Here is a 27,009-nt window from a genome sequence, read left to right as displayed (position 1 = left end):
CTCTGTGAAATGCTGATCTTTCATTTCCTGACACAGCAGTTGTATTTAACATGGCCACTTACCACCACCACCACCCCCCCCCTCTTGACCTCTCACACACTCATAGAAACACATACAAATGCCTGAGCTTTCCACAGCATAAATACAGGTGAAGAGTGTATTGTATGGGTACAGATAGTCCTGGTGGGTATTGCATGGGTACAGATAGTGACTAAATACACTAGGGTCACTAGGAAGTAAAACACACAGTACTCACAAGATATCAACTCAGTTTTTATTTCAAAATATTGTTTTCCCACAGGCAGGGTGGAACCCAGAGAGGTTCAAGAAGCCTCAGAGTTCTAGAACAGAAGCACCACTTGTTATTGCTATGCTGCTCTGACAGACAACCAGGGTGGAACCCAGAGGTTCTGGAAGCCAGAGTTCTAGAACAGTCTGCTCTGACAGAACCACAGACTCACAAATTACAATACAAGAGTGGCTGGCGATTCTGAACACTTCTAAATCTGTTTAAAAAATCTGCAAATATTCACCACGGCAACACCTCAGGTCAGGGTCAAAGGTCACATGTGATGTCATAGGAGCCTAGTCTGACCCTTGGGTCTCTGATGTCAGAGGTGGAAGGTCCATTTAATTTACAACGATGTCATCACAAGAGCCATCGCGGTCAAGAGGACATGACATTGTTTAGAAAGGAAGTGAGAGGCATCACCATGGTGACCCCGTGAGGCTCCTCCCACCGCCAGAGGAAGAATACTTGCGGCCATTTTATAAAAACATGTCACTTCATTCTGTCTTTCAGGAAAGGAGAGAGAGAGCGAGCCACAAATGTAAGGAGGAGTGTGGGTTGCTGCTGGTTCTCTTTGCTAGTATCACAGGACAAACAAAAATCAGCTTTTTACAAAATCCTGGAAAAAAAATATCCTCCGTTTCCATGGTACTGGTTTGGGAGGAGTCAAAGAAAGACCACCCCCCCCCCCCCCACCACTTCCTCATTCCTTCTCCTTGACCGACTCCGCCTTCACAGCCTCAGTCTCCTGCAGACAGAAACAAATATAGCACGATGTCATACATGATGTCATAAAGGGACCAGGAAGTACCCGTGGGAGGTGAGATGTTTCCATCCATGGTTCCAAGGAAAAGACTACTAGCTAGCTGGGAGTTAGTAGTATCACTAGCAGTCCACACCACTGTTCTCCAAGCAGACAGACACACAGTGATGTGTTAGAGGCTCATCATAATTGCAGGAATGGAGTAAATGAAATGCAATTATGAATGATTCCATTCCACTAATTCCGCTCCAGGAATTACCACGAGCCCGTCCTCCCCAATTATGGTGGCACCATCCTGTTCTGTACATACTGATGGGGGAAACACACACACACACACACACACACACACATATTTCATACTGCAGTCACAACCACACAATGTTAGTGTACACAACCACATCAAGGTTTAAAGTGCTCCAACACTTAGTTAGTTTACAGCACACACACACACACTGGTTAAAGCCACTCACAGAGGTTATACCCCCCCAAAATGATTGATAGATATTTATCACACACACCACCAGCCAAACGTTTGGACACACCTCATTTTTTTTTTTTATTGAAAAAATATATATATTTTCTACATTGTAGAATAATAGTGAAGACATCAAAACTATAAAAATAACACATATGGAATCATGTAGTAACCAAAAAAGTGTATTTTATATTTAAGATTCTTCAACGTAGCCACCCTTTGCCTTGAAAGCTTTGCACACTCTTGGCGTTCTCTCAACCAGCTTCATGAGGTAGTCACCTGGAATGAATTTCAATTAACAGGTGTGCCTTGTTAAAATAAGTTAATTTGTGGAATTTCTTTCTTTCTTAATGCATTTGAGCCAATCAGTTCTGTTGTGACAAGGTAGGGGTGGTATACAGAAGATAGCCCTATTTGGTAAAAGACCAAGTCCATATTATGACAAGAACAGCTCAAATAAGCAAAGAGAAACGACAGTCCATCATTACTTTAAGACATGAAGGTCAGTCAATACAGAACATTTCAAGAACTTTGAAAGTTTCTTCAAGTGCAGTTGCAAAAACCATCAAGCGCTATGATGAAACTGGCTCTCATGAGGACCGCCACAGGAAAGGAAGACCCAGAGTTTCCTCTGCTGCAGAGGATAAGATCAGTAGAGTTACAAAGTCTCAGAAATCGCAGCCAAAATAAATGCTTCCGAGTTCATGTAACAGACACATCACAACATCAACTGTTCAGAGGAGACTGCGTGAATCAGGCCTTCATGGTCGAATTGCTGCAAAGAAACCACTACTAAAGGACACCAATAAGAAGAGACTTGCTTGGGCCAAGAAACACGAGCAATGGACATTAGACTGGTGGAAATCTGTCCTTTGCTCTGATGATTTTGGTTCCAACCGTCGAGATTTTGTGAGACGCAGAGAATGTGAACGGATGATCTCCCCATGTGTGGTTCCCACCGCGAAGCATGGAGGAGGAGGTGTGATGGTGTGGGCGTGCTTTGCTGGTGACACTGTCTGTGATTTATTTAGAATTCAAGGCACAATTAACCAGCATGGCTACCACAGCATTCTGCAGCGATACGCCATCCTATCTGGTTTGTGCTTAGTGGGACTATCATTTGTTTTTCAACAGGACAATGACCCAACACACCTCCAGGCTGTGTAAGGGGTACTTGACCAAGAAGGAGAGTGATGGAGTTATGCATCAGATGACCTGGCCTCCACAATCACCCGACCTCAACCCAATTGAGATGGTTTGGGATGGGTAGGACCGCAGAGTGAAGGAAAAGCAGCCAACAAGTGCTCAGCATATGTGGGAACTCCTGTTGGAAAAGCATTCCAGGTGAAGCTGGTTGAGAGAATGCCAAGAGTGTGCAAAGCTGTCATCCAGGCAAAGGGTGGCTATTTGAAAAATCTCAAATATATTTTGATTTGTTTAACACATTTTCTGGTTACTAAAATGATTCCATGTGTGTCACTTCATAGTTGTGATGCCTTCAATATTATTCTACAATGTAGAAAATAGTAAAAATAATAAAGAAAAAGCCTGGAATGAGTAGGTATGTCCAAACTTTTGACTGGTACTGTGTGTGTGTGTGTGTGTGTGTGTGTGTATGTATGTATAAATAATTATTTTATAGATTTTTATTTTTGAAGGAACTCAGTCCGGCTTTAAACGCACTCTTGAACGTTGTAATAGTAGAATGCACAAGGTGACATGTAGGGCTCGAGGGATTCTTGAAAGTCGGGACAATCCTTGTCCGGCAGGGAAACTTCATTTCTATACGGATGGCTAACTATGGAAATTCCTTTGGTCTCTAGGGTAATTCAGAAAGCAGATTGAGGACCTTAATACTGATGAATGTGTTGTTCTGGTGTCTCTAGGGTAACTCAGAAAGCAGATTGAGGACCTTAATACTGATGAATGTGTTGTTCTGGTGTCTCTAGGGTAATTCAGAAAGCAGATTGAGGACCTTAATACTGATGAATGTGTTGTTCTGGTGTCTCTAGGGTAATTCAGAAAGCAGATTGAGGACCTTAATACTGATGAATGTGTTGTTCTGGTGTCTATAGGGTAACTCAGAAAGCAGATTGAGGACCTTAATACTGATGAATGTGCCTGTTCTTTATGACCGTGTTTCTCCTTTCTTTCGGCTTGTATTTATATTTTCATGCATTTCCTATCATTTATGGTATTCAGTGTTCCTCTATAAAAGAGACCTTGGTGTCAGTATGACTCCCTGATAACATAAAAAGGTTAAATAAAAAAATAAATAAAATAGATTGTTTCATTATTTGAGCATAAATATGTCATTTAATAAGGCATTTTTCAAAAATATTTGAGCATAAATGTCATTTAATAATTTTTCAAAAATATGTCAGCTCTGTGCCAGGAAATGTCCTTGTCCAGAGCAAAGAATCACAATTAAACTCTCCAAAAAAAGTGTTGAAAATTCTGAAAAGTGTCTCATGTAGTTTATTGCCCCATTTGACTTCAAATAATATTTCTCTCTAAACTGCGATTGGTCAACATATCGTGCAACAAGAAAACACATGGTCCTGAAAGTCGTCCTCTACTTTCATAGATTTAAACAATATACAACCAGAACCTGTCAATTCCAATTTCACTTCTAGATTAAGATAAAACATGATTTACAGTTCCAATATGTTCATATTAAAATGAGTTTGAGTCATATGAAACTGAGAAAAAACTAAAATTGCTACTAAGTACACCTACTGAATAAAGTAGAAAAATATGGGATTAGTCAACTCCGTAAAAAAAAAAAAACAACGTGGCTCCGATTTATGTCTAACCCCAACGTGGCTCCGATTTATGTCTAACCCCAACGTGGCTCCGATTTATGTCTAACCCCAACGTGGCTCCGATTTATGTCTAACCCCAACGTGGCTCCGATTTATGTCTAACCCCAACGTGGCTCCGATTTATGTCTAACCCCAACGTGGCTCCGATTTATGTCTAACCCCAACGTGGCTCCGATTTATGTCTAACCCCAACGTGGCTCCGATTTATGTCTAACCCCAACGTGGTGTGATTTATGTCTAACCCCAACGTGGTGTGATTTATGTCTAACCCCAACGTGGTGTGATTTATGTCTAACGCCAACTTCCTCAGATTGCTGAAAGGTCTGATAGAACAGTTAGGTTTTTATTGGGAATTTGCAAATAAATAATATACAATATTTTACAAAATGTTTGTATTTAACTTTAATTTTTTTTTAGAAGCAAAAAAATGTGTTTTAAAGTACCTGTTGTCAACATCGTCAGTGGCTTGTCAACTCAGTCACTGATGACTAACCCTGTTATTAATAAACTATTTTAACATTGACAGAAAATAAACTATTTGAATCACTGTTCTGCAACACATGCTTAAACTATTGAAATATTTGCTGAGCTAGACCAAAGGGATAATGTTGGCTTTATACATGTTGTTTTATGTTCTGAACCTAGAAAAACATGGCAAAATGCTAATGAAATTAACGCAGGGTTTTATATAGCGCTATAAAAAGAAGTTTGGAGATTTGTATTATATTGAATATTCTAATGTCAGAACTAAACAATCAGGGTTCCCGAGTGGCACGGCATCATGGTGTTGAACTACAGACCCGGGTTCAATCCCAGGCTGTGTCACAACCGGCCGTGACCGAGAGTCCCATAGGGCGGCGCACGATTGGCCCAGCGTCGTCCGGGTTAAGTGAGGGAGGGGGCCATTACTTGGCTCATCTGGCTCTAGCGACTCCTTGTGGCGGGCCGGGTGCCTGCAGGCTGACTACCGTCGTCAGTTGCATGGTGTTTCCTCTGACACATTGGTGCAGCTGTCTTCCGGGTTAAGCGGGCGAGTGTTATTTGTGAGAAAAAAAAAAGTGGAGATTGTCTCGTCTTTCAAGAATCCCTGAGGGAATAGGGTTCCATTTGGGAGACAGCCTAACACTCTGGTTAAATCACACTCTTGTCTAGATCCCACAGCACGCCATCTGTCTGTCATACCGTTGACTCTGACTGTCTCACTCTGGCCTCTGACAGACATGGAGTAGGGAGCAAGACTTCTGTAGTAGGTCACACTGACACTGGAGCGAGACACACAGATCTGTGTGTGTGTGTGTGTGTGTGAGAGACAGGGAGAACATTGAAGGAATACATATTAGATGATTATAATCCCACCACCAGCCCCCTACTCCTTCTCCATGTTAGATGATTATAATCCCACCACCAGCCCCCTACTCCTTCTCTCCTTCTCCATGTTAGATGATTATAATCCACCACCAGCCCCCTACATGTTAGATGATTATAATCCCACCACCAGCCCCCTACTCCTTCTCTCCTTCTACATGTTAGATTATTATAATCCCACCACCAGCCCCCTACTCCTTCTCTCCTTCTACATGTTAGATGATTATAATCCCACCACCAGCCCCCTACTCCTTCTCTCCTTCTACATGTTAGATGATTATAATCCCACCACCAGCCCCCTACTCCTTCTCTCCTTCTACATGTTAGATGATTATAATCCCACCACCAGCCCCCGACTCCTTCTACATGTTAGATGATTATAATCCCACCACCAGCCCCCTACATGTTAGATGATTATAATCCCACCACCAGCCCCCTACTCCTTCTACATGTTAGATGATTATAATCCCACCACCAGCCCCCTACATGTTAGATGATTATAATCCCACCACCAGCCCCCTTCCTCTCCTCTGATGGAGGTGTGGCCTAGCGTACCTCAGTCCTAGCCTGTCCATTATGGGAGGGGCCATCCTTCACCTTAGCTCCACCTTTCTTTTCCTTCGTGTCCTTTGGGCAGAGAAAGCCAATCAGAACACAGCACAGACACAGCCAGCCAATCAGAAAACAGAAGAGAGACAGCCAGCCAGCCAGCCAGCCAATCAGAACACAGAAACAGAGTCAACTAATCCCAACAGAGGACAAATATGACCAATAAAAACATAGGCCTGAGAATACCTTTGAGAACATTCAAATGGACTTTAAAACAAACCCATCATGCATCTGTGGATACACACTCCAATGCCTGGACAGTGTGTGTGTGTGCGTGTGTGAGGTCGATGGCTTTACCTTGGCGATAGCCTTCTTAGGCTTGACCTCAACAGGTTTGGGAGGAGCTGGTTTCTGCAGGTCAGATAGAGAGAGACGTTAGCTTTAGCACTCAGAGTTGGGAACCGCCACAGAATTAGCTTAGTTTAGAGAATGGGGCATTTCTATAGAATTAGCTTAGCAAAGAGAATGGGAAAATAACATGGAAATATCTTAGCATTGAAATATATGTAAACCTGAACAGTAAGTGTATTGTAGGCTATAGGTGAAGCCATACAATACCCACCAGTAGAGGGCAACGCCTTAGATAGCGCTTTATGTCCAACTTAAAATCAATACTTACTAAACAGTTGATTTAATATCAGTAAACAGGGCAGGCTATCATATAGCCTGTTAATGAAGGTGAGGTGTATATGAGCAACAAGAACCTGTTGGTTAATTATCTATAACATAATCAGCAGTAAGGTACAGTAATAATGTAATAACATTATCACTACATTATCCATGGATCATGACAGACAGGATGAACAGAACAGAGGTCTGGCAAACGAGGGCAAAGGAACAAAACCAAGAGCAGGACCAGACGGAACCTACAGGGATGTTTTCCCCACCACCACCTTTAGAACCCTGTTCAGAACATTCACGGTCCGAATAAAATAGTCCTTTAGAACGCTCCATTAGAACGCTCCATTAGAACGCTCCATTAGAACGCTCCATTAGAACGCTCCATTAGAACGCTCGAGAGAGAGAGAGAGAAGGGAGGAAGAACGAGAGAGGGATGAAGGAAGAGGGAATTATTCAACTTACCGATGACAACCTCTCTGACCGCCTGGTGGGCTACAGAAGGAGAGAGCGAGAGAGCGAGAGAGCGAGAGACACACACACACAGGGAGCGAGAGAGAGGGAAAGGGGACATATCAGTTGTGTTGAGGGGCTGGTAGTGTGTGGGATTGGATAGAGTGTGTATGTATAAAGATACCTCTTCATGTATCAGTGTGCATGAGTGTTTGCTGTATGGACTGTGTGTATGGACTGTGTGTATGGACTGTTTCCATTAGAAGCATGTTTGCTGTTGTTTAAAAACACACACACGGAGCTCCTACCTCCTGCTTGGTGACCTCCTGCTTGGTGACCTTGGAGGCATCCTTGGCATGGGCCCCTTCAGGAGACTAAAGGAAACACAGACAGGAGAGTTAGAACACAACACACTTCATCCACACCTCACAACGACAGCTAACGAAAGAGTGACATGGAATTTATTTTCTTTTGAGTGAATGTCTTGTTTTTTAACCTTTATTTAACCAGGTAGGCTAGTTGAGAACAAGTTCTCATTTACAACTGCGACCTGGCCAAGATAAAGCTGAGCAGTACGACACAAACAACAGAGTTAAACAAATGTACAATAACACAATAGAAAAAAAATCTATGTACAGTGTGTGCAAATGTAGGAGAGTAGGGAGGTAGACAATAATAGGCCCTAGAGGCGAAATAATTACAATTTAGCAGATTAATACTGGAGTGATAGATGTGCAGATGATGATGTCCAAGTAGAGATACTGGGGGTAAAAGAGCAAGAGGGTAATAATATTGGGATGAGGTAGTTGGATGGGCTGTTTACAGATTGGCTGTGTACAGGTACAGTGATCGGTAAGCTGCTCTGACAGCTGATGCTTAAAGTTAGAGGGGGAGATGTAAGACTCCAGCTTCAGAGATTTTTGCAATTCATTCCAGTCATTTGCAGCAGAGAACTGGAAGGAAAGGCGGCCAAAGGAAGTGTTGGCTTTGGGGATGACCAGTGAGATAAACCTGCTGGAGCGCGTGCTACGGGTGGGTGCTGCTATGGTGACCAGTGAGCTGAGATAAGGCGGGGCTTTACCTTGCAAATACATAGATGACCTGGAGCCAGTGGGTTTGGCGACAGACATACAGCGAGGGCCAGCCAACGAGCATATACAAGTCGCAGTGGTGGGTAATATATGGGGCTTTGGTGACAATACGGATGGCACTGTGATAGCAAACTGGATGCAGTCTGAATAGAGTGTTGGAGGCTATTTCGTAAATGACATCATCGAAGTCAAGGATCGGTAGGATGGTCAGTTTTACGAGGGTATGTTTGGCAGCATGAGTGAAGGAGGTTTTGTTGTGAAATAGGAAGCTGATTCTAGATTTAATTTTGGATTGGAGATGCTTAATGTGAGTCTGGAAGGAGAGTTTACAGTCTAGCCAGACACCCAGGTATTTATAGTTGTCCACGTATTCTAAGTCAGAACCGTCCAGAGTAGTGATGCTGGACGGGCAGGCAGGTGCAGGCAGCGATCGGTTGAAGAGCATGCATTTAGTTTTACTAGCATTTAAGAGCAGTTGGAGGCCACGGAAGGAGAGTTGTAATGACATTGAAGCTTGTCTGGAGGGTAGTTAACACAGTGTCCAAAGAGGGGCCAGATGTATACAGAATGGTGTCGTCTGCGTAGAGGTGGATCAGGGAATCACCTGCAGCAAGAGCGACATCATTGATGTACAGAGAAGAGTCGGCCTGAGAATTGAACCCTGTGGTACCCCCATAGAGACTGCCAGAGGTCCGGACAACAGGCCCTCTGATTTGACACACTGAACTCTATCACAGAAGTAGTTGGTGAACCAGGCGAGGCAGTCATTTGAGAAACCAAGACTGTTGAGTCTGCCAATAAGAATGTGGTGATTGACAGAGTCGAAAGCCTTGGCCAGGTCGATGAAGACGGCTGCACAGTAATGTCTCTTATCGATGGCGGTTATGATATCATTTAGGACCTCGTTTAGGACCTCGAGCGTGAAGAGGTTGAATAGGCTAGTAATTGGGGTTGCAACAATTTTTTTGGGGGGGGGGGTTGGTCAAGTTGCTGCAGGGGGTGCAGAGCTGTTGGCCGGGGTAGGGGTAGCCAGGTGGAAAGCATGGCCAGCCGTGGAAAAATGCTTATTGAAATTCTCCATTATCGTAGATTTATCGGTAGTGACAGTGTTTCCTATCCTCAGTGCAGTGGGCAGCTGGGAGGAGGTGCTCTTATTCTCCATGGACCTTACTGTGTGCCAAAACTTTTTGGAATTAGTGCTACAAGAAGCAAACTTCTGTTTGAAAAAGCTGGCCTTAGCTTTCCTAACTGACTGAGTAAATCGGTTGCTGACTTCCCTTATCTGTAGAGGCAGCGTGCTGTACAACAGGTCGAGGCAGCGTGCTGTACAACAGGTCGAGGCAGCGTGCTGTACAACAGGTCGAGGCAGCGTGCTGTACAACAGGTCGAGGCAGCGTGCTGTACAACAGGTCGAGGCAGCGTGCTGTACAACAGGTCGAGGCAGCGTGCTGTACAACAGGTAGAGGTTATAACAGGTAGAGGTTATAACAGGTAGAGGTTATAACAGGTAGAGGTTATAACAGGTAGAGGCAGTGTGCTGTATAACAGGTAGAGGTTATAACAGGTAGAGGTTATAACAGGTAGAGGCAGTGTGCTGTATAACAGGTAGAGGCAGTGTGCTGTATAACAGGTAGAGGGTATAACAGGTAGAGGGTATAACAGGTAGAGGCAGTGTGCTGTATAACAGGTAGAGGCAGTGTGCTGTATAACAGGTAGAGGCTCCAGGTTAACCACAGATCAGTCAGCAGGTATATACCACATCCAGGACCATGCATCACACCGGTTTCACAGCTGGAAGCTACCTGTACCAAGTCTCTCAAGGATTAATCTGTCTGGGAAACCTGCCTCTAGACTGGAGCAGATAGTCAAGAAGCTAACAGAGATTATTACTGAAGAGGAGAGGGCATAGGACTAGAGATCATGACTCCCTGCAGAGACCATCTCTCAGCCTCAGGGACAGTGGAGATGAGGACTAGAGATCATGACTCCCTGCAGAGACCATCTCTCAGCCTCAGGGACAGTGGAGATGAGGACTAGAGATCATGACTCCCTGCAGAGACCATCTCTCAGCCTCAGGGACAGTGGAGATGAGGACTAGAGATCATGACTCCCTGCAGAGACCATCTCTCAGCCTCAGGGACAGTGGAGATGAGGACTAGAGATCATGACTCCCTGCAGAGACCATCTCTCAGCCTCAGGGACAGTGGAGATGAGGACTAGAGATCATGACTCCCTGCAGAGACCATCTCTCAGCCTCAGGGACAGTGGAGATGAGGACTAGAGATCATGACTCCCTGCAGAGACCATCTCTCAGCCTCAGGGACAGTGGAGATGAGGACTAGAGATCATGACTCCCTGCAGAGACCATCTCTCAGCCTCAGGGACAGTGGAGATGAGGACTAGAGATCATGACTCCCTGCAGAGACCATCTCTCAGCCTCAGGGACAGTGGAGATGAGGACTAGAGATCATGACTCCCTGCAGAGACCATCTCTCAGCCTCAGGGACAGTGGAGATGAGGACTAGAGATCATGACTCCCTGCAGAGACCATCTCTCAGCCTCAGGGACAGTGGAGATGAGGACTAGAGATCATGACTCCCTGCAGAGACCATCTCTCAGCCTCAGGGACAGTGGAGATGAGGACTAGAGATCATGACTCCCTGCAGAGACCATCTCTCAGCCTCAGGGACAGTGGAGATGAGGACTAGAGATCATGACTCCCTGCAGAGACCATCTCTCAGCCTCAGGGACAGTGGAGATGAGGACTAGAGATCATGACTCCCTGCAGAGACCATCTCTCAGCCTCAGGGACAGTGGAGATGAGAGGACTAGAGATCATGACTCCCTGCAGAGACCATCTCTCAGCCTCAGGGACAGTGGAGATGAGGACTAGAGATCATGACTCCCTGCAGATACCATCTCTCAGCCTCAGGGACAGTGGAGGTGAGAGGACTAGAGATCATGACTCCCTGCAGATACCATCTCTCAGCCTCAGGGACAGTGGAGATGAGAGGACTAGAGATCATGACTCCCTGCAGAGACCATCTCTCAGCCTCAGGGACAGTGGAGATGAGAGGACTAGAGATCATGACTCCCTGCAGATTTTTATTTATTTTATTTCACCTTTATTTAACCAGGTAGGCAAGTTGAGAACAAGTTCTCATTTACAATTGCGACCTGGCCAAGATAAAGCAAAGCAGTTCGACAACATACAACGACACAGAGTTACACATGGAGTAGAACAACATACAATCAATGATGCAGTAGAAAAAAATAAGACTATATACAATGTGAGCAAATGATGTGAGATAAGGGAGGTAAAGGCAAAAAAATGCCATGGTGGCAAAGTAAATAAAGTATAGCAAGAAAAACACTTGAAAGGTAGATTTGTAGTTTGAAGAAAGTTCAAAGTTAAAATATAAATAATATGGTGCAAAGGAGCAAAATAAATAAAATAAATAAATACAGTAGGGGAAGAGGTAGTAGATTGGGCTAAATTATAGATGGGCTATGTACAGGTGCAGTGATCTGTGAGCTGCTCTGACAGCTGGTGCTTAAAGCTAGTGAGGGAGATAAGTGTTTCCAGTTTCAGAGATTTTTGTAGTTCGTTCCAGTCATTGACAGCAGAGAACTGGAAGGAGAGACGACCAAAGGAGGAGTTGGCTTTAGGGGTGACCAGAGAGATATACCTGCTGGAGCGCGTGCTACAGGTGGGTGCTGCTATGGTGACCAGTGAGCGGAGATAAGGGGGGACTTTACCTAGCAGGGTCTTGTAGATGACCTGGAGCCAATGTGTTTGGCGACGATTATGAAGCGAAGGCCAGCCAACGAGAGCGTACAGGTCGCAGTGGTGGGTAGTATATGGGGCTTTGGTGACAAAACGGATGGCACTGTGATAGACTGCATCCAGCTTGTTGAGTAGGGTATTGGAGGCTATTTTGTAAATGACATCGCCGAAGTCGAGGATTGGTAGGATGGTCAGTTTTACGAGGGTATGTTTGGCAGCATGAGTGAAGGATGCTTTGTTGCGAAATAGGAAGCCAATTCTAGATTTAACTTTGGATTGGAGATGATTGATGTGAGTCTGGAAGGAGAGTTTACAGTCTAACCAGACACCTAGGTATTTGTAGTTGTCCACAAATTCTAAGTTAGAACCGTCCAGAGAAGTTATGCTGGACGGGCGGGCAGGTGCAGGCAGCGATCGGTTGAAGAGTATGCATTTAGTTTTACCTGTGTTTAGGAGCAGTTGGAGACCACGGAAGGAGAGTTGAATGGCATTGAAGCTCGTCTGGAGGGTTGTTAACACAGTGTCCAAAGAAGGGCCAGAAGTATACAGAATGGTGTCGTCTGCGTAGAGGTGGATCAGAGACTCACCAGCAGCAAGAGCGACATCATTTATGTATACAGAGAAAAGAGTTTTGAACCCTGTGGTACCCCCATAGAGACTGCCAGAGGTCCAGACAGTAGGCCCTCCGATTTGACACACTGAACTCTGTCAGAGAAGTAGTTGGTGAACCAGGCGACGCAATCGTTTGAGAAACCAAGGCTACTGAGTCTGCCGATGAGGATGTGGTGATTAACAGAGTCAAAAGCTTTGGCCAGGTCAATGAATACGGCAGCACAGTATTGTTTCTTATCGATGGCGGTTACGATGTCGTTTAGGACCTTGAGCGTGGCTGAGGTGCACCCATGACCAGCTCTGAAACCAGATTGCATAGCGGAGAGGGTGCGGTGGGATTCGAAATAGTCGGTAATCTGTTTGTTGACTTGGCTTTCGAAGACCTTAGAAAGGCAGGGTAGGATGGATATAGGTCTGTAGCAATTTGGGTCAAGAGTGTCACCTCCTTTGAAGAGGGGGATGACAGCAGCTGCTTTCCAATCTATGGGAATCTCAGACGACACGAAAGAGAGGTTGAACAGGCTAGTAATAGGGGTTGCAATAATTTCGGCAGATAATTTTAGAAAGAAAGGGTCCAGATTGTCAAGCCCAGCTGATTTGTAGGGGTCCAGATTTTGCCGCTCTTTCAGAACATCAGCTGAATGGATTTGGGAGAAGGAGAAATGGGGGAGGCTTGGGCGAGTAGCTGTGGGGGGTGCAGTGCTGTTGAATGCAGTAGGGGTAGTTAGGTGGAAAGCATGGCCAGCCGTAGAAAAATGCTTATTGAAATTCTCAATTATAGTGGGCTTATCGGTGGTGACAGAGTTTCCTATCCTCAGTGCAGTGGGCAGTTGGGAGGAGGTGTTCTTATTCTCCATGGACTTTACAATGTCCCAGAACTTTTTAGAGTTGGAGTTGCACGAAGCAAATTTCTGTTTGAAAAAGCTAGCCTTGGCGTTTCTAACTGCCTGTGTGTATTGGTTTCTAACTTCCCTAAAAAGTTGCATATCGCGGGGGCAGTTCGATGCTAATGCAGAACGCCACAGGATATTTTTGTGTTGGTTAAGGGCAGTCAGGTCTGGGGAGAACCAAGGGCTATATCTGTTCCTGGTTCTAAATTTCTTGAAAGGGGCATGCTTATTTAAGATGGAGAGGAAGGCATTTTTTTAAAATAACCAGGCATCCTCTACTGACGGGATGAGGTCAATATCCTTCCAGGATACCAGGGCCAGGTCGATTAGAAAAGCTTGCTCGTTGAAATGTTTCAGGGAGCGTTTGACATTGATGAGTGGAGGTCGTTTGACCGCTGACCCATTACGGGTGCAGGCAATGAGGCAGTGATCGCTGAGATCTTGGTTGAAAACAGCAGAGGTGTATTTAGAGGGCACGTTGGTTAGGATGATATCTATGAGGGTGCCAGTGTTTGCGGCTTTGGGGTTGTACCTGGTGGGTTCATTAATAATTTGTGTGAGATTGAGGGCATCAAGCTTGGATTGTAGAATGGCTAGGGTGTTAAGCATGTCCCAGTTTAGGTCACCTAGTAGCACAATCTCTGAAGATAGATGGGGGGCAATCAGTTCACATATGGTGTCCAGAGCACAGCTAGGGGCCGAGGGGGGTCTATAGCAGGCGGCAACGGTGAGAGACTTGTTTTTGGAGAGGTGGATTTTTAAAAGTAGAAGTTCAAATTGTTTGGGTACAGACCTGGATAGCAGGACAGAACTCTGCAAGCTATCTCTGCAGTAGATTGCAACACCGCCCCCTTTGGTCGTTCTATCTTGTCTGAAAACGTTGTAGTTAGGGATGAAGATTTCACAGTTTTTGGTGGACTTCCTAAGCCAAGATTCAGACACAGCTAGGACATCCGGGTTGGCAGAGTGTGCTAAAGCAGTGAATAAAACAAACTTAGGGAGGAGGCTTCTAATGTTAACATGCATGAAACCAAGGTTATTACGGTTACAGAAGTCATCAAAAGAGAGCGCCTGGGGAGTAGGAGTGGAGCCAGGCACTGCAGGGCCTGGATTCACCTCTACATCCCCAGAGGAGCAGAGAAGAATAAGTATGAGGGTACGGCTAAAAGCTATAAGAATTGGTCGTCTGACGTCCAGAATAGAGAGAAAAAGGAGCAGGTTTCTGGGGGCGATAAAATAGCTTCAAGGTATAATGTACAGACAAAGGTATGGTGGGATGTGAGTACAGAGGAGGTAAACCTAGGCATTTAGTGATTATGAGAGAGATATTGTCTCTAGAAACATCATTGAAACCAGAAGATGTCATAGCATGTGTGGGTGGAGGAACTGAGAGGTTGGATAAGGTATAATGAGCAGGGCTAGAGGCTCTACAGTGAAATAAGCCAATAAACACTAACCAGAACAGCAATGGACAATGCATATTGACATTAAGGAGAGGCATGCTTAGCCGAGTGATCAAAGGGTCCAGTGAGATTCAGACAGCTAGCCGGGCCATAGGTAGCAAGCTGGTGGAAGATGGGAGGGAGGTCTGTTTTTAGCCACCTCGTGCGTTTCCGTCTGTGGGTTAGTGGGGTTCCGTGTGGAAGGGGGGACCTGTCCAAGTTGGCAAAATAGTTAGTTATAGTGGCCCAAAAAAAGTGTCCGATAGACCTATTCAGATCGCAGCCGAAAAGACAGCTAACGATTAGCCGGCCGCAGATGGGCGATCAGGTTACGTCGCGACGGAGGGGCCAGTTGGACAACTCCCTCGGGCAGATAACGTCGGTGGTCCAGTCGTGAAGACCCGATGGGGCTCCGCATCGGCAGTAAAACGGGTCCGGATAGGTGAGTTGTAGCCCAGGAGACACTTCAGCTGGCTAGCTCAGGAATAGCCCAGGAGTGGCTGACGGAACTCTTCAGCTGGTTAGCTCCGTAATAATGTGTGTTAATTCCGTGACCGACGTTGCCAATAGTCACTCAGGTAGCAGCTAGTTAGCTGCAAGATCCAGGTGTAAATGTCCAGAGCCTGCGGTAGAAATCGGGGAAAGGAGAGAGAATAGGTCCGATATGCTCTGGTCTGAGTCGCGCTGTACAAAAACTGGCGATAGCTTTTCGAGCTAATGGATAGCTGAGGACAGCTAACCGTGGCTAGCTGAACTTCAACGTTAGCCAGTGAAAATGGCTAACCTCTGGCTAGCTTCTGTTGTGGAATTCAGATGAGGTAAATAATACTTTCTTTTTTAAATTGGTGAGGCGGGTTGCAGGAGAGGCTTTGAGGTTGAGTATTTAGAATAAAAAATGTAAAAAGATAAGTGAAGAAAAAAATGTAAATATATATATATACACGGGACACGACAGGACGTCTGAACTGCTACGCCATCTTGGATACCATGACTCCCTGCAGATACCATGACTCCCTGCAGATACCATGACTCCCTGCAGATACCATGACTCCCTGCAGATACCATGACTCCCTGCAGATACCATGACTCCCTGCAGATACCATGACTCCCTGCAGATACCATGACTCCCTGCAGATACCATCTCTCAGCCTCAGGGACAGTGGAGATGATACCGTTACAATAACATAGTAGTTACATAAATGAGGTCATACATTGACGCTGGACATCATAGGTCATGCCAGTATTGAATAAATGAGAGGAATTGTGTTTACTATGGTCCGTCATTTAGAACCTGTCACACACGTGTAGACAGTAGGGCTGGGCGATATGGCCAGAATATCATCACAGTAGGGGCGTCACGGTGCGATGCAGTGGTGTCACGGTGCGGTGCAGTGGTGTCACGGTTCGGTACATCGACAAAAATAAATGCCTGAGAATTATGTAATTTGTATTTAGATTTTCCATTTATTATAATAGTAAACATTGAATTCCCCGGAGCATACGGAAACAAAAGGAACAACAAACAGCAGTGCCTGCCTTATAACAGGAAATAAAACAGTCATTTAAAACAGAACTTCAACAGGACTATAGTATACAGTCCAGCAGCAGATAAACATTAAGTCACGTAGCAGTGCCTTAAAATAGGACCACTTTAGACTAGGGGGGGGGGGACTACATTTTTATCAGATTTTCAAGTTTTTCTTAAAGAAGATTATCTGCAGTGAGCACAATGTCAGCCGCTGTGGAGAACAGCCCGAGGGACAGAGGTCCCAGGCACAGCCAGGTAGCGCCTTGCTAACATGGCAACACGAGGGTATATTAACTCATTGGTCTTCCACCATGTAAATGGATCAGCATCCAGGGGAATACAGTCCACTTCCCTGTATGAGGTCACCTCCTCCTCTACAACCTTGACCTGCGTGTCATGGCTTGAATTCCATCATGTAGGGACATCTTGTATTAGTTTGTGGTTTGGCAGCTCCAGCATCTCTCGTTTTGTCTTGAAAACATGTGTAGCAGTTGTGCTATGATTAGAGAAGGAAGGATACCACCTTCCTGATCTATGATTAGAGAAGGATGCCACCTTCCTGATCTATGATTAGAGAAGGATACCACCTTCCTGATCTATGATTAGAGAAGGAAGGATACCACCTTCCTGATCTATGATTAGAGAAGGATACCACCTTCCTGGTATTTAATTAGAGAAGGAAGGATACAACCTTTCTGATCTATGATTAGAGAAGGATACCACCTTCCTGGTATTTAATTAGAGAAGGAAGGATACCACCTTCCTGATCTATGATTAGAGAAGGATACCACCTTCCTGGTATTTAATTAGAGAAGGAAGGATACCACCTTCCTGACCTATTATTAGAGAAGGAAGGATGCCACCTTCCTGATCTATGATTAGAGAAGGATACCACCTTCCTGATCTATTATTAGAGAAGGAAGGATACCACCTTCCTGATCTATTATTAGAGAAGGAAGGATACCACCTTCCTGATCTATTATTAGAGAAGGAAGGATACCACCTTCCTGATCTATGATTAGAGAAGGATACCACCTTCCTAATCTTTGCTAGGAGGCGAGCGACTGGATTCACTGACATTGCTTTTTGAGCTGTTAGATTAACAACGTGAGCGAAGCATCCCATCTGTGGCCCGAATCCAGCTAGAGCAACTGCATTAACAATATTTCTAGCGTTGTCAGTGGTCACAGGAATCGTTACATTATCCCAACGTCCACACTGCAACTACTTCCCTTAGCTCTTCCCCCAAGTTTACACTGGCGTGACGACTCTCAAGGGGACGTGTTTGAAGGACATGGCTTTTTTTATCTCCCACTCTGCCGTAATGAAATGAGGTGTTACAGTAAGGTAGCTCTCTGTAGCTCTAGACGTCCAGCTGTCTGTTAGGAGCAACAGACCGCGTTTCTGTCAATTCGCTCTCAAGTAGGTTTTTTTGTATAAGGCAGGTATTAATGTCTGGGCAAAATGTGTACGGGAAGGAATAGTGAAGCGCTGCTCGACCACTTGAAACATGTTTCTGAACCCTGCATTCTCTACCACAGAGAAGGGCCTCATATCTGCTGCTATGAGTTCTGCCGTCGCTGCGTTGATTTCTTTACTCCTACCGGAGTCAGACGCATGTTGTTGTCTGAAGGCTGTGAAGAGAAGTGGTTTCCGTTTCATTTTTTCACCTTGTCCCACCGATTGGCACCTTGGGGCGATGTCGGCGCAGATGAGAGGTCATGTTACTCGTATTGCCACTTGAATAGGCTATCAGCAATGAACAGAGACCTACGTGTTCCACTAGGATTCTCTGCCTCTACCCTATTACAGGGGCTGAGTCACTGGCTTACTGGTGTTCTTCCATGCCGTTCCTAGGAGGGGTGCGTCACTTGAGTGGGTTGAGTCACTGACGTGGTCTTCCTGTCTGGGCTGGCGCCCCCCCCTTGGGTTGTGCCGTGGCAGAGATCTTTGTGGGCTATACTCGGCCTTGTCTCAGGATGGTAAGTTGGTGGTTGGAGATATCCCTCTAGTGGTGTGGGGGGGCTGTGCTTTGGCAAAGTGGGTGGGGTTATATCCTGCCTGTTTGGCCCTGTCCGGGGGTTTCATCGGATGGGGCCATAGTGTCTCCTGACCCCTCCTGTCTCAGCCTCCAGTATTTATGAGTGAGTGAGTGAGTCAGTCAGTGTCTCTCTCCACCTCTCTACCTGAGCCCATGCCTCAGGACTACCTGGCATGATGACTCCTAGCTGTCCCCAGTCCACCTGGCCGTGCTGCTGCTCCAGTTTCAACTGTTCTGCCTGCGGCTATTGAACCCTGACCCGTTTACCGGACGCGCTACCTGTCCCAGACCTGCTGTTTTCAACTCTCTAGAGACAGCAGGAGCGGTAGAGATACTCTCAAAGATCGGCTATGAAAAGCCAACTGACATTTACTCGAGGTGCTCACTTGTTGCACCCTCGACAACTACTATGATTATTATTATTTGACCATGCTGGTCATTTATGAACATTTGAACATCTTGGCCATGTGCTGTTATAATCGCCACCCAGCACAGCCAGAAGAGGACTGGCCACCCCTCATAGCCCAGTTCCTCTCTAGGTTTTGGCCTTTCTAGGGAGTTTTTCCTAGCCACCGTGCTTCTACAACTGCATTGCTTGCTGTTTGGGGTTTTAGGCTGGGTTTCTGTACAACACTTTGAGATATCAGCTGATGTAAGAAGGGCTATATAAATACATTTGATTTTGGAGAAGTTATATCCACCACTCATTGGCAATCCCCGTTATAGTTTACAGGGAAACCGAAATGTTTCCAGACGGCAGACCTGAATGATACTGGGGTGTCTTCTAGTTCTGGTTCGCCAATGCTTGCCATGTTGCTCCTTAGCATTTAGCTAACTGCTAATTCCTTCATAAGCTAATTGCTGCTGCTACGACGATCTGTCAGCTCCGTTCTCGCTGGAGTGAAATAACTAATGAGCTGCAGACAACTATAAAACTTTATTACTATGTGGATATTTATCCCACGTTAATTTATACGCCATTGGTTTATGCAATAATTTATTTTATTAAAAAAAATATGGATACAATGAAATATATATATTTTCCTAGCTATAATATATGATTCATGTGTTGTTCGGTTCGCAGTGCACCGTGGACCCTGTACCGAACGGTTCAATACGAATATATGTACCGTTTAACCCTTACGTCAGAGTATTTAGGTCAGAGTATTTTGAAAAAAATTGGACGGCATGATGGTAATTTATATTTTTGAATAATGAAAGTTGTAAACCTACGGTGGCAACACATACATTCTGAGTGATGGGTCTTTCTGATTGTCTTATACTGTTCAATTCAACCTAAAATACATTTATGCATTTTTCATCCTGCACTGATTTGAGATCATTTCCACACTGCCACGTAGGTCTGCACGATATGGGCAAAAAAAAAAAAAAAAAATCTATGCCTTATTCTTAACCAAATGTTGCAATTGCGATTTGACCTGCGATTTAGAGCAAAACAATTGGTCAACAGTTGGAATTATTTTAATTCTATAGTTAGAATATAATAGTGGGAACTTTGAAAACAGTTTGACAAAATAAAATGCCAGGGAGGAGTTATTGTGACAGGGTAGGAACCTACCCTATAATCTCTGGCTACACTGAACGTTCTCGTCGCTACTTCATGTAGCTAACACATTCTTGCTTTGCGTATTTAATTTTTGATTTGGAAAATACTGTTGCACAAAAAAACATGCAGATATAGGTCTACACCATCATTGGTATTATCAGGCTGTATAGCCTGATATGTTTGCTATGACTCAGTGCATTTATTAGCTAGCTAGCTAGCGATTAGCATTAGCGATTACAAGTAATTAGCAGCTAACAAGATTTAGGCCCAACTTGCTAAGGAAAGGACAAACTAGCTGTTTGCAGATGTAAGAAACACAAACTAACAATGTAATTATATAAAGCTAGTGGATTTATAGTACATTCAGAAAGCATTCAGACTCCTTCCCTTCTTCCACAATGTTACGTTACAGCCTTATTCTAAAATTGATTAATAAATCAATTTTTGCCTAAAATGACATACCCAAATCTAACTGCTTGTAGCTCAGGACCTGAAGCAGGGATATGCTATTGATACCATTTGAAAGAAAACACTTTGAAGTTTGTGGAAATGTGAAATGAATGTAGGAGAACATAACACATTAGATCTGGTAAAAGATAAAGAAAAAAAACATGCATTTTTTTGTTCCATCTTTGAAATGCAAAAGAAAGGCCAAAATGTAATATTCCAGGTTAAACACATTTTAGATTTTGGCCACTAGATGGCAGCAGTGTATGTGCAAAGCTTTAGACTGATTCAATGAAACATTGCATTTCAGTTCAAAATGTTATATCAAGACTGCCAAAATATGCCTATTTGGTTTATTAATACATTTTCAAATTCATAACTGTACACTCCTCAAACAATAGCATGGTATTCTTTCACTAATAGCTACTGTAAATTGGACAGTGCAGTTAGATTAACAAGAATTTAAGCTTTCTGACAATATCAGATATGTCCTGGGCAATTTTCTTGTTACTTACAACCTCATGCTAAACACATTAGGCTACGTTAGTGCAACCGTCCCGCGGTCACCGATCCTGTAGAGGTTATATACAAATTTTCCTTAGCAATATACACACACACACACACACACACACACACACACACACACACAATACCCCATTATGACAAAGTAAAAACAAGTTTTGTAATTTTTGCACATTTATTACAAAATAAAAACAGAAATACCATATTTACATAAGTATTCAGACCCTTTTCTGAGACTCGAAATTTAGCTCAGGTACATCCTGTTTCCATTGATCATCCTTGAGATGTTTCTACAACTTGATCGGAGTCCACCTGTGGTAAATCCAATTGATTGGACATGATTTGGAAACCAAGCCATGAGGTCGAAGGAATTGTTCGTAGAGCTCCGAGACAGGATTGTGTCGAGGCACAGATCTGGGGAAGGGTAGCAAAAAATGTCTGTAGCATTGAAGGTCCCCAAGCACACAGTAGCCTCCATCATTCTTAAATGGAAGAAGTTTGGAACCACCAAGACTAAAACTGGCCGCCCGGTTAAACTGAGCAATCGGGGGAGAAGGGCCTTGGTCAGGAAGGTGACCAAGAACCCGATGGTCACTCTGACAGAGCTCCAGAGATCCTCTGAGGAGATGGGAGAGCCTTCTAGAAGGACAACCATCTCTGCAGCACTCCACCAATCAGGTCTTTATGGTAGAGTGGCCAGACGGAAGCCACTCCTCAGTGAAAGGTGCATGACAGCCCGCTTGGAATTTGCCAAAAGGCACCTAAAGACCATGAGAAACAAAATTCTCTGGTCTGATGAAACCAAGTTGAACTCTTTGGCCTGAATGCCAAGTGTCATGTCTAGAGGAAACCTGCCACCATCCCTACAGTGAAGCATGGTGGTGGCAGCATCATGCTGCGGGGATGTGTTTCACCGGCAGGGACTGGGAGACTAGTCAGGATCAAGGGAAAGATAAACGGAGCAAAGTACAGAGAGATCCTTGATGAAAACCTGCTCCAGAGCGCTCAGGACCTCAGAAGGTGAAGCTTGGCACCAGTCTAACAGGACAACGACCTTAAGAACACAGCCAAGACAACAGAGTGGCTTCGGGACAAGTCTCTGAATGTCTTTGAGTGGCCCAGCCAGAGCCCGGACTTGAACCTGATCGAACATCTCTGGAGAGACCTGAAAATAGCTGTGCAGCAACACTCCCCATCCAACCTGACAGAGCTTGAGAGGATCTGCGGAGAAGAAATGGGAGAAACTCCCCAAATACAGGTGTGCCAAGCTTGTAGCTTCATACCCAGGAAGACTCGCTGCCAAAGGCTGTAATCGCTGCCAAAGGTGCTTCACCAAAGTACTTAAAGGGTCTGAACACTATGTAAATATGAGTTTTTTTATTCAATTTTTTATAAAATGAGCAAAAATGTAAAAAAAACGGATTTTGTTTTGTCATTATGGGGTATTGTGTGTAGATTGACGAGGTGAAAAAAAAAACAATTGAATCCATTTTAGAATAAGGCTGTATTCAAAATGTGGAAAAAGTCAAGGGTTCTGAAAACTTTCCCAAGGCAAAGTGAAAACAGCATTGTGGTCATCACCACTGTTGCATGTGCGATATTGACCATGCAGACTGAACACAACCTCCTGGTCGAGGAACAACAAATGAGCTTCTTGAGTGACAGGGGGTGGGGCTAGATCTGTGTGGAAAGCGGCGTGGAGAGAGATGACTCTAGTAGCGAAGTAAACTATAGAAATAGATGTTACACACACCGTATCACATTTAACAAACCAAACATCGAAATGCCATTATAGAAGGTAAAGTAAAAACCCAAACCGGTCCGTGTATCAATACAGGTATATAGTAAAATACAGTAAATCACCCAGCCCTAGAAGACAGCTAGGCAGGCAGGCAGACAGTTAGGCAGGCAGGCAGGCAGGCAGGCAGGCAGGCAGGCAGGCAGGCAGGCAGGCAGGCAGACAGGCAGACAGGCAGGCAGACAGTTAGGCAGGCAGGCAGGCAGACAGTTAGGCAGGCAGGCAGACAGACAGTTAGGCAGGCAGGCAGACAGTTAGGCAGGCAGGCAGACAGTTAGGCAGGCAGGCAGACAGTTAGGCAGGCAGGCAGACAGTTAGGCAGGTGTGTAAACAGCTAGGCAGGCAGCTAGGCAGGCAGGCAGACAGTTAGGCAGGTGTGTAAACAGCTAGGCAGGCAGCTAGGCAGGCAGGCAGCTAGGCAGACAACTAGGCAGGTAGGTAGACAGCTAGGCAGGCAGGTAGGTAGACAGCTAGGCAGGCAGGTAGGTAGACAGCTAGGCAGGCAGGTAGGTAGACAGCTAGGCAGGCAGGTAGGTAGACAGCTAGGCAGGTGTGGAGACAGCTAGGCAAACAGCTCAGCACAGCAGGTAGGCAGATTGGTGTGTAGCCAGCTAGGCATGTGTGTAGGCAGGTGTGAAGACAGCTAGAAAGATGTGTAGGCAGGTGTGAAGACAGCTAGAAAGATGTGTAGGCAGGTGTGAAGACAGCTAGAAAGATGTGTAGGCAGGTGTGAAGACAGCTCGGCAGGCCGGTGTGTAGACAGTAGGCAGGTAGACAGCTAGGCAGGTGTGTAGACAGCAGGCAGGTAGACAGCTAGGCAGGTGTGTAAACAGTAGGCAGGTAGACAGCTAGGCAGGTGTGTAGGTAGATAGGTAGACAGCTAGGCAGTTGTGTAAACAGTAGGCAGGTAGACAGCTAGGCAGGTGTGTAAACAGTAGGCAGGTAGACAGCTAGGCAGGTGTGTAGGTAGATAGGTAGACAGCTAGTAGACAGGTGTGTAAACAGGTAGGCGGGTGTGGAGACAGCTAGGTAGGTAGCCAGATAGGCGGGTGTGCAGGCAGGTGTGTAGGCAGCTCGGCAGGCAGGTGTGTAGGCGCGCAGGTAGACAGCTAGGCAGGCGCGCAGGTAGACAGCTAGGCAGGCGCGCAGGTAGACAGCTAGGCAGGCGCGCAGGTAGACAGCTAGGCAGGCGCGCAGGTAGACAGCTAGGCAGGCGCGCAGGTAGACAGCTAGGCAGCCACGCAGGTAGACAGCTAGGCAGGTAAGTAGCTATCGCAGCTAGGAACGTAGGTAGCTAGGTAGGTGTGTAGACAGGTAGGCTAGTGTGTAGGCAGGTAGACAGCTAGGCACGAAGACAGCTAGGCACGAAGACAGCTAGGCACGAAGACAGCTAGGCACGAAGACAGCTAGGCACGAAGACAGCTAGGCAGGTAAGAAGCTATCGCAGATAGGTAGGTAGGCAGGCAGGTGTGTGGGTGGGTAGTTAGGTAAACAGCTAGGCAGGTGTGTAGGCAGGTAGGCAGGCAGGCAGGTAGACAGCTTGGCAGGTGTGTAGGAAGGTAGGTAGACAGCTAGGTCAGTAAAAACAGGCAAACCTCTCAGTGGCTTGGCCAGAGAACCATGTATATTCCTCTCAGTAAAACAGGCAAACGCCTGAGAACGATGTACGGATGACCTCGAACCCTCTCACCGCCCCTCTTCCTCGCTCTGTCAGACGGACAGGTTGTAAAACAGCCTATAACAATACCCCGACCCTGTGTGTTCCCTAAAGCAATGCACCCCGACCCTGTGTGTTCCCTAAAGCAATGCACCCCGACCCTGTGTGTTCCCTAAAGCAATGCACCCCGACCCTGTGTGTTCCCTAAAGCAATGCACCCCGACCCTGTGTGTTCCCTAAAGCAATGCACCCCGACCCTGTGTGTTCCCTAAAGCAATGCACCCCGACCCTGTGTGTTCCCTAAAGCAATGCACCACAGACACAAACAAATGGCTGTTCTGATAGAGAGCAGCAATAGCCTATATACTGTCTAAAACCAGCCCCCATCTCTCTGTTCTCCCCCTGTAGGTTTGAACTGTCAGTGTGGTTATATATGGGTCTGAAAGGCGACAGAGAGAGAGAGGGAGGAAGATGAGGGTGTCGCTGTGAAATTGTTTTATAATACTACAAAATAAATAAGGGCAGACATCCCTCCTTCCTACACAGATTAAGCCCATCGGTGAAACGGACACACTAAGGCGCAGTCACTAAGGAATAAAGCGGTCACTTTAAAACTGCGACAGCGGGCCACTCATCCCTACCGGCTGGATGGGTGACATTCCGGAACGAGACAAGTGCACGGAGTGGTGACATACTTTCTGGTGTGGGTGGACAGCGGCCACGGAGAGAGCAGGGGCTTCGACATACACACGGAATAACACGGAGGAATAACACGGAGGAACGCTGACATGTCCAGCGCATCCCCTCCCGACCAAACGGTCACCACTGAACCCTTCTCACCGGCAACGTTCCGGCTCGGCGTCGCTAAATACAACCAATGCTATCCTCTCTCGAATACAACATAAACTACATTCACAACTAGTATCTGGTTTTTAAAAAAAACAGCCCAACTCACCTTCCTTTTAGGCATGTTGTGCTACAGAAATCTTATTCCCGCCAGAGAGGATGGATGAGTTCACGCAGCAGCTCCACCACGCAAGCTAAGAACTGTCACCACATACCGGATCAATACCAAACACCTTCCATAACCACATGCTAATCATATGCACACCGTCATCTATGCCCATAGGCCAGACACGCAGACGTTTCTCCTGTAGTGCCACGGGATTGGTCAAGCCCCCTTGTATGCAAATGTTACAACAGTAACCATTGGTTGAGAATAGGATCCCATGGCGCGTGTCTGATTGGATACAAGCTCTTAGTAGGCAAATCACAGCTTCTTCATGGTAATGAACAGAAAAAGAATAGAATGAGGAGAAGAGATGAAAGACTAGTTAAAAAAGGGACCGTGTTCTAGGTGTCTCTGGGTAGTGTAGGCTGGAAGGGAACGAGCCAGAACCACGACACTAAAACAGTCTTATTATTAAGGGAAGAGCTGTTTAAACACACTACCAATCAAGAACAATCAATAAAACAAAACACATTGATAGAGGAGCTATGTTCCTCACTGATTCACCTGGACTGTCCTCCGACACTTTGATTAGTTTGATACAGAATAGTAGTATATTTCTGCTTCAGAAACTCTGAGGTTATTGTTAACCTCTCTAGGGTAGGGGGCAGTATTTTCACGGCCGGATGAAAAACGTACCCAAATTAAACGGCCTACTACTCTGGCCCAGAAACGAGAATATGCATATTATTGGTAGATTTGGATAGAAAACACTCTGACGTTTCTAAAACTGTTTGAATGATGTCTGTGAGTATAACAGAACTACTCCCACATTAGACCTAGTGTCAAAAGAATATTCAGTCAATGCAGCAATCTTCTTTCTCAAAGACTAAATATGAGTGTTTTTATAGTTAAATGGATACATTTATTAAATCCATAATTGCAGCATCAACATATATTCACAGGAAAACCGAGAGTGAATAAATGACTTCCCACCACATGCCTGATGATATCGCTGTAGCCGAGTAGTAAGGCTACTGTACTAGATTCCAGCCCAGTAGTAAGGCTACTGTACTAGATTCCAGCCCAGTAGTAAGGCTACTGTACTAGATACCAGCCCAGTAGTAAGGCTACTGTACTAGATACCAGCCCAGTAGTAGGGCTACTGTACTAGATACCAGCCCAGTAGTAAGGCTACTGTACTAGGTACCAGCCCAGTAGTAAGGCTACTGTACTATATACCAGCCCAGTAGTAAGGCTACTGTACTAGATTCCAGCCCA

General features: G+C 45.4%; 1 protein-coding gene across 4 annotated transcripts; it reads right to left on the bottom strand.

Annotated features, from left to right (window-relative positions):
- Positions 1-260: 260 nt before the first annotated feature.
- On the bottom strand, positions 261-25,869 carry hmgn3 (high mobility group nucleosomal binding domain 3). Of its 4 annotated transcripts, none has more exons than XM_029734449.1 (7): positions 25,735-25,867; positions 7,721-7,771; positions 7,410-7,439; positions 6,624-6,677; positions 6,273-6,344; positions 5,535-5,634; positions 261-1,037 (listed from the first exon to the last, which is right to left on the bottom strand). In XM_029734449.1, exons 1-7 carry the CDS (start codon positions 25,747-25,749, stop codon positions 1,030-1,032), a joined length of 330 nt encoding a protein of 109 aa, XP_029590309.1. In that variant the 5' UTR covers positions 25,750-25,867; the 3' UTR covers positions 261-1,029. The 4 variants fall into 4 exon arrangements, with proteins under 4 accessions (XP_029590309.1, XP_029590308.1, XP_029590310.1 ...); XM_029734448.1 differs by having other exon boundaries at positions 7,706-7,771; positions 25,735-25,864; XM_029734450.1 differs by lacking the exon at positions 7,410-7,439 and having other exon boundaries at positions 7,706-7,771; positions 25,735-25,869.
- Positions 25,870-27,009: the final 1,140 nt, after the last annotated feature.

This window comes from Salmo trutta, chromosome 35 (assembly GCF_901001165.1).
Source record: "Salmo trutta chromosome 35, fSalTru1.1, whole genome shotgun sequence".
In the NCBI taxonomy this organism is placed as follows: domain Eukaryota; kingdom Metazoa; phylum Chordata; class Actinopteri; order Salmoniformes; family Salmonidae; genus Salmo; species Salmo trutta.
Note: the sequence above shows the minus strand (reverse complement) of the source record. Positions and strands in the feature narration are given on the sequence as shown.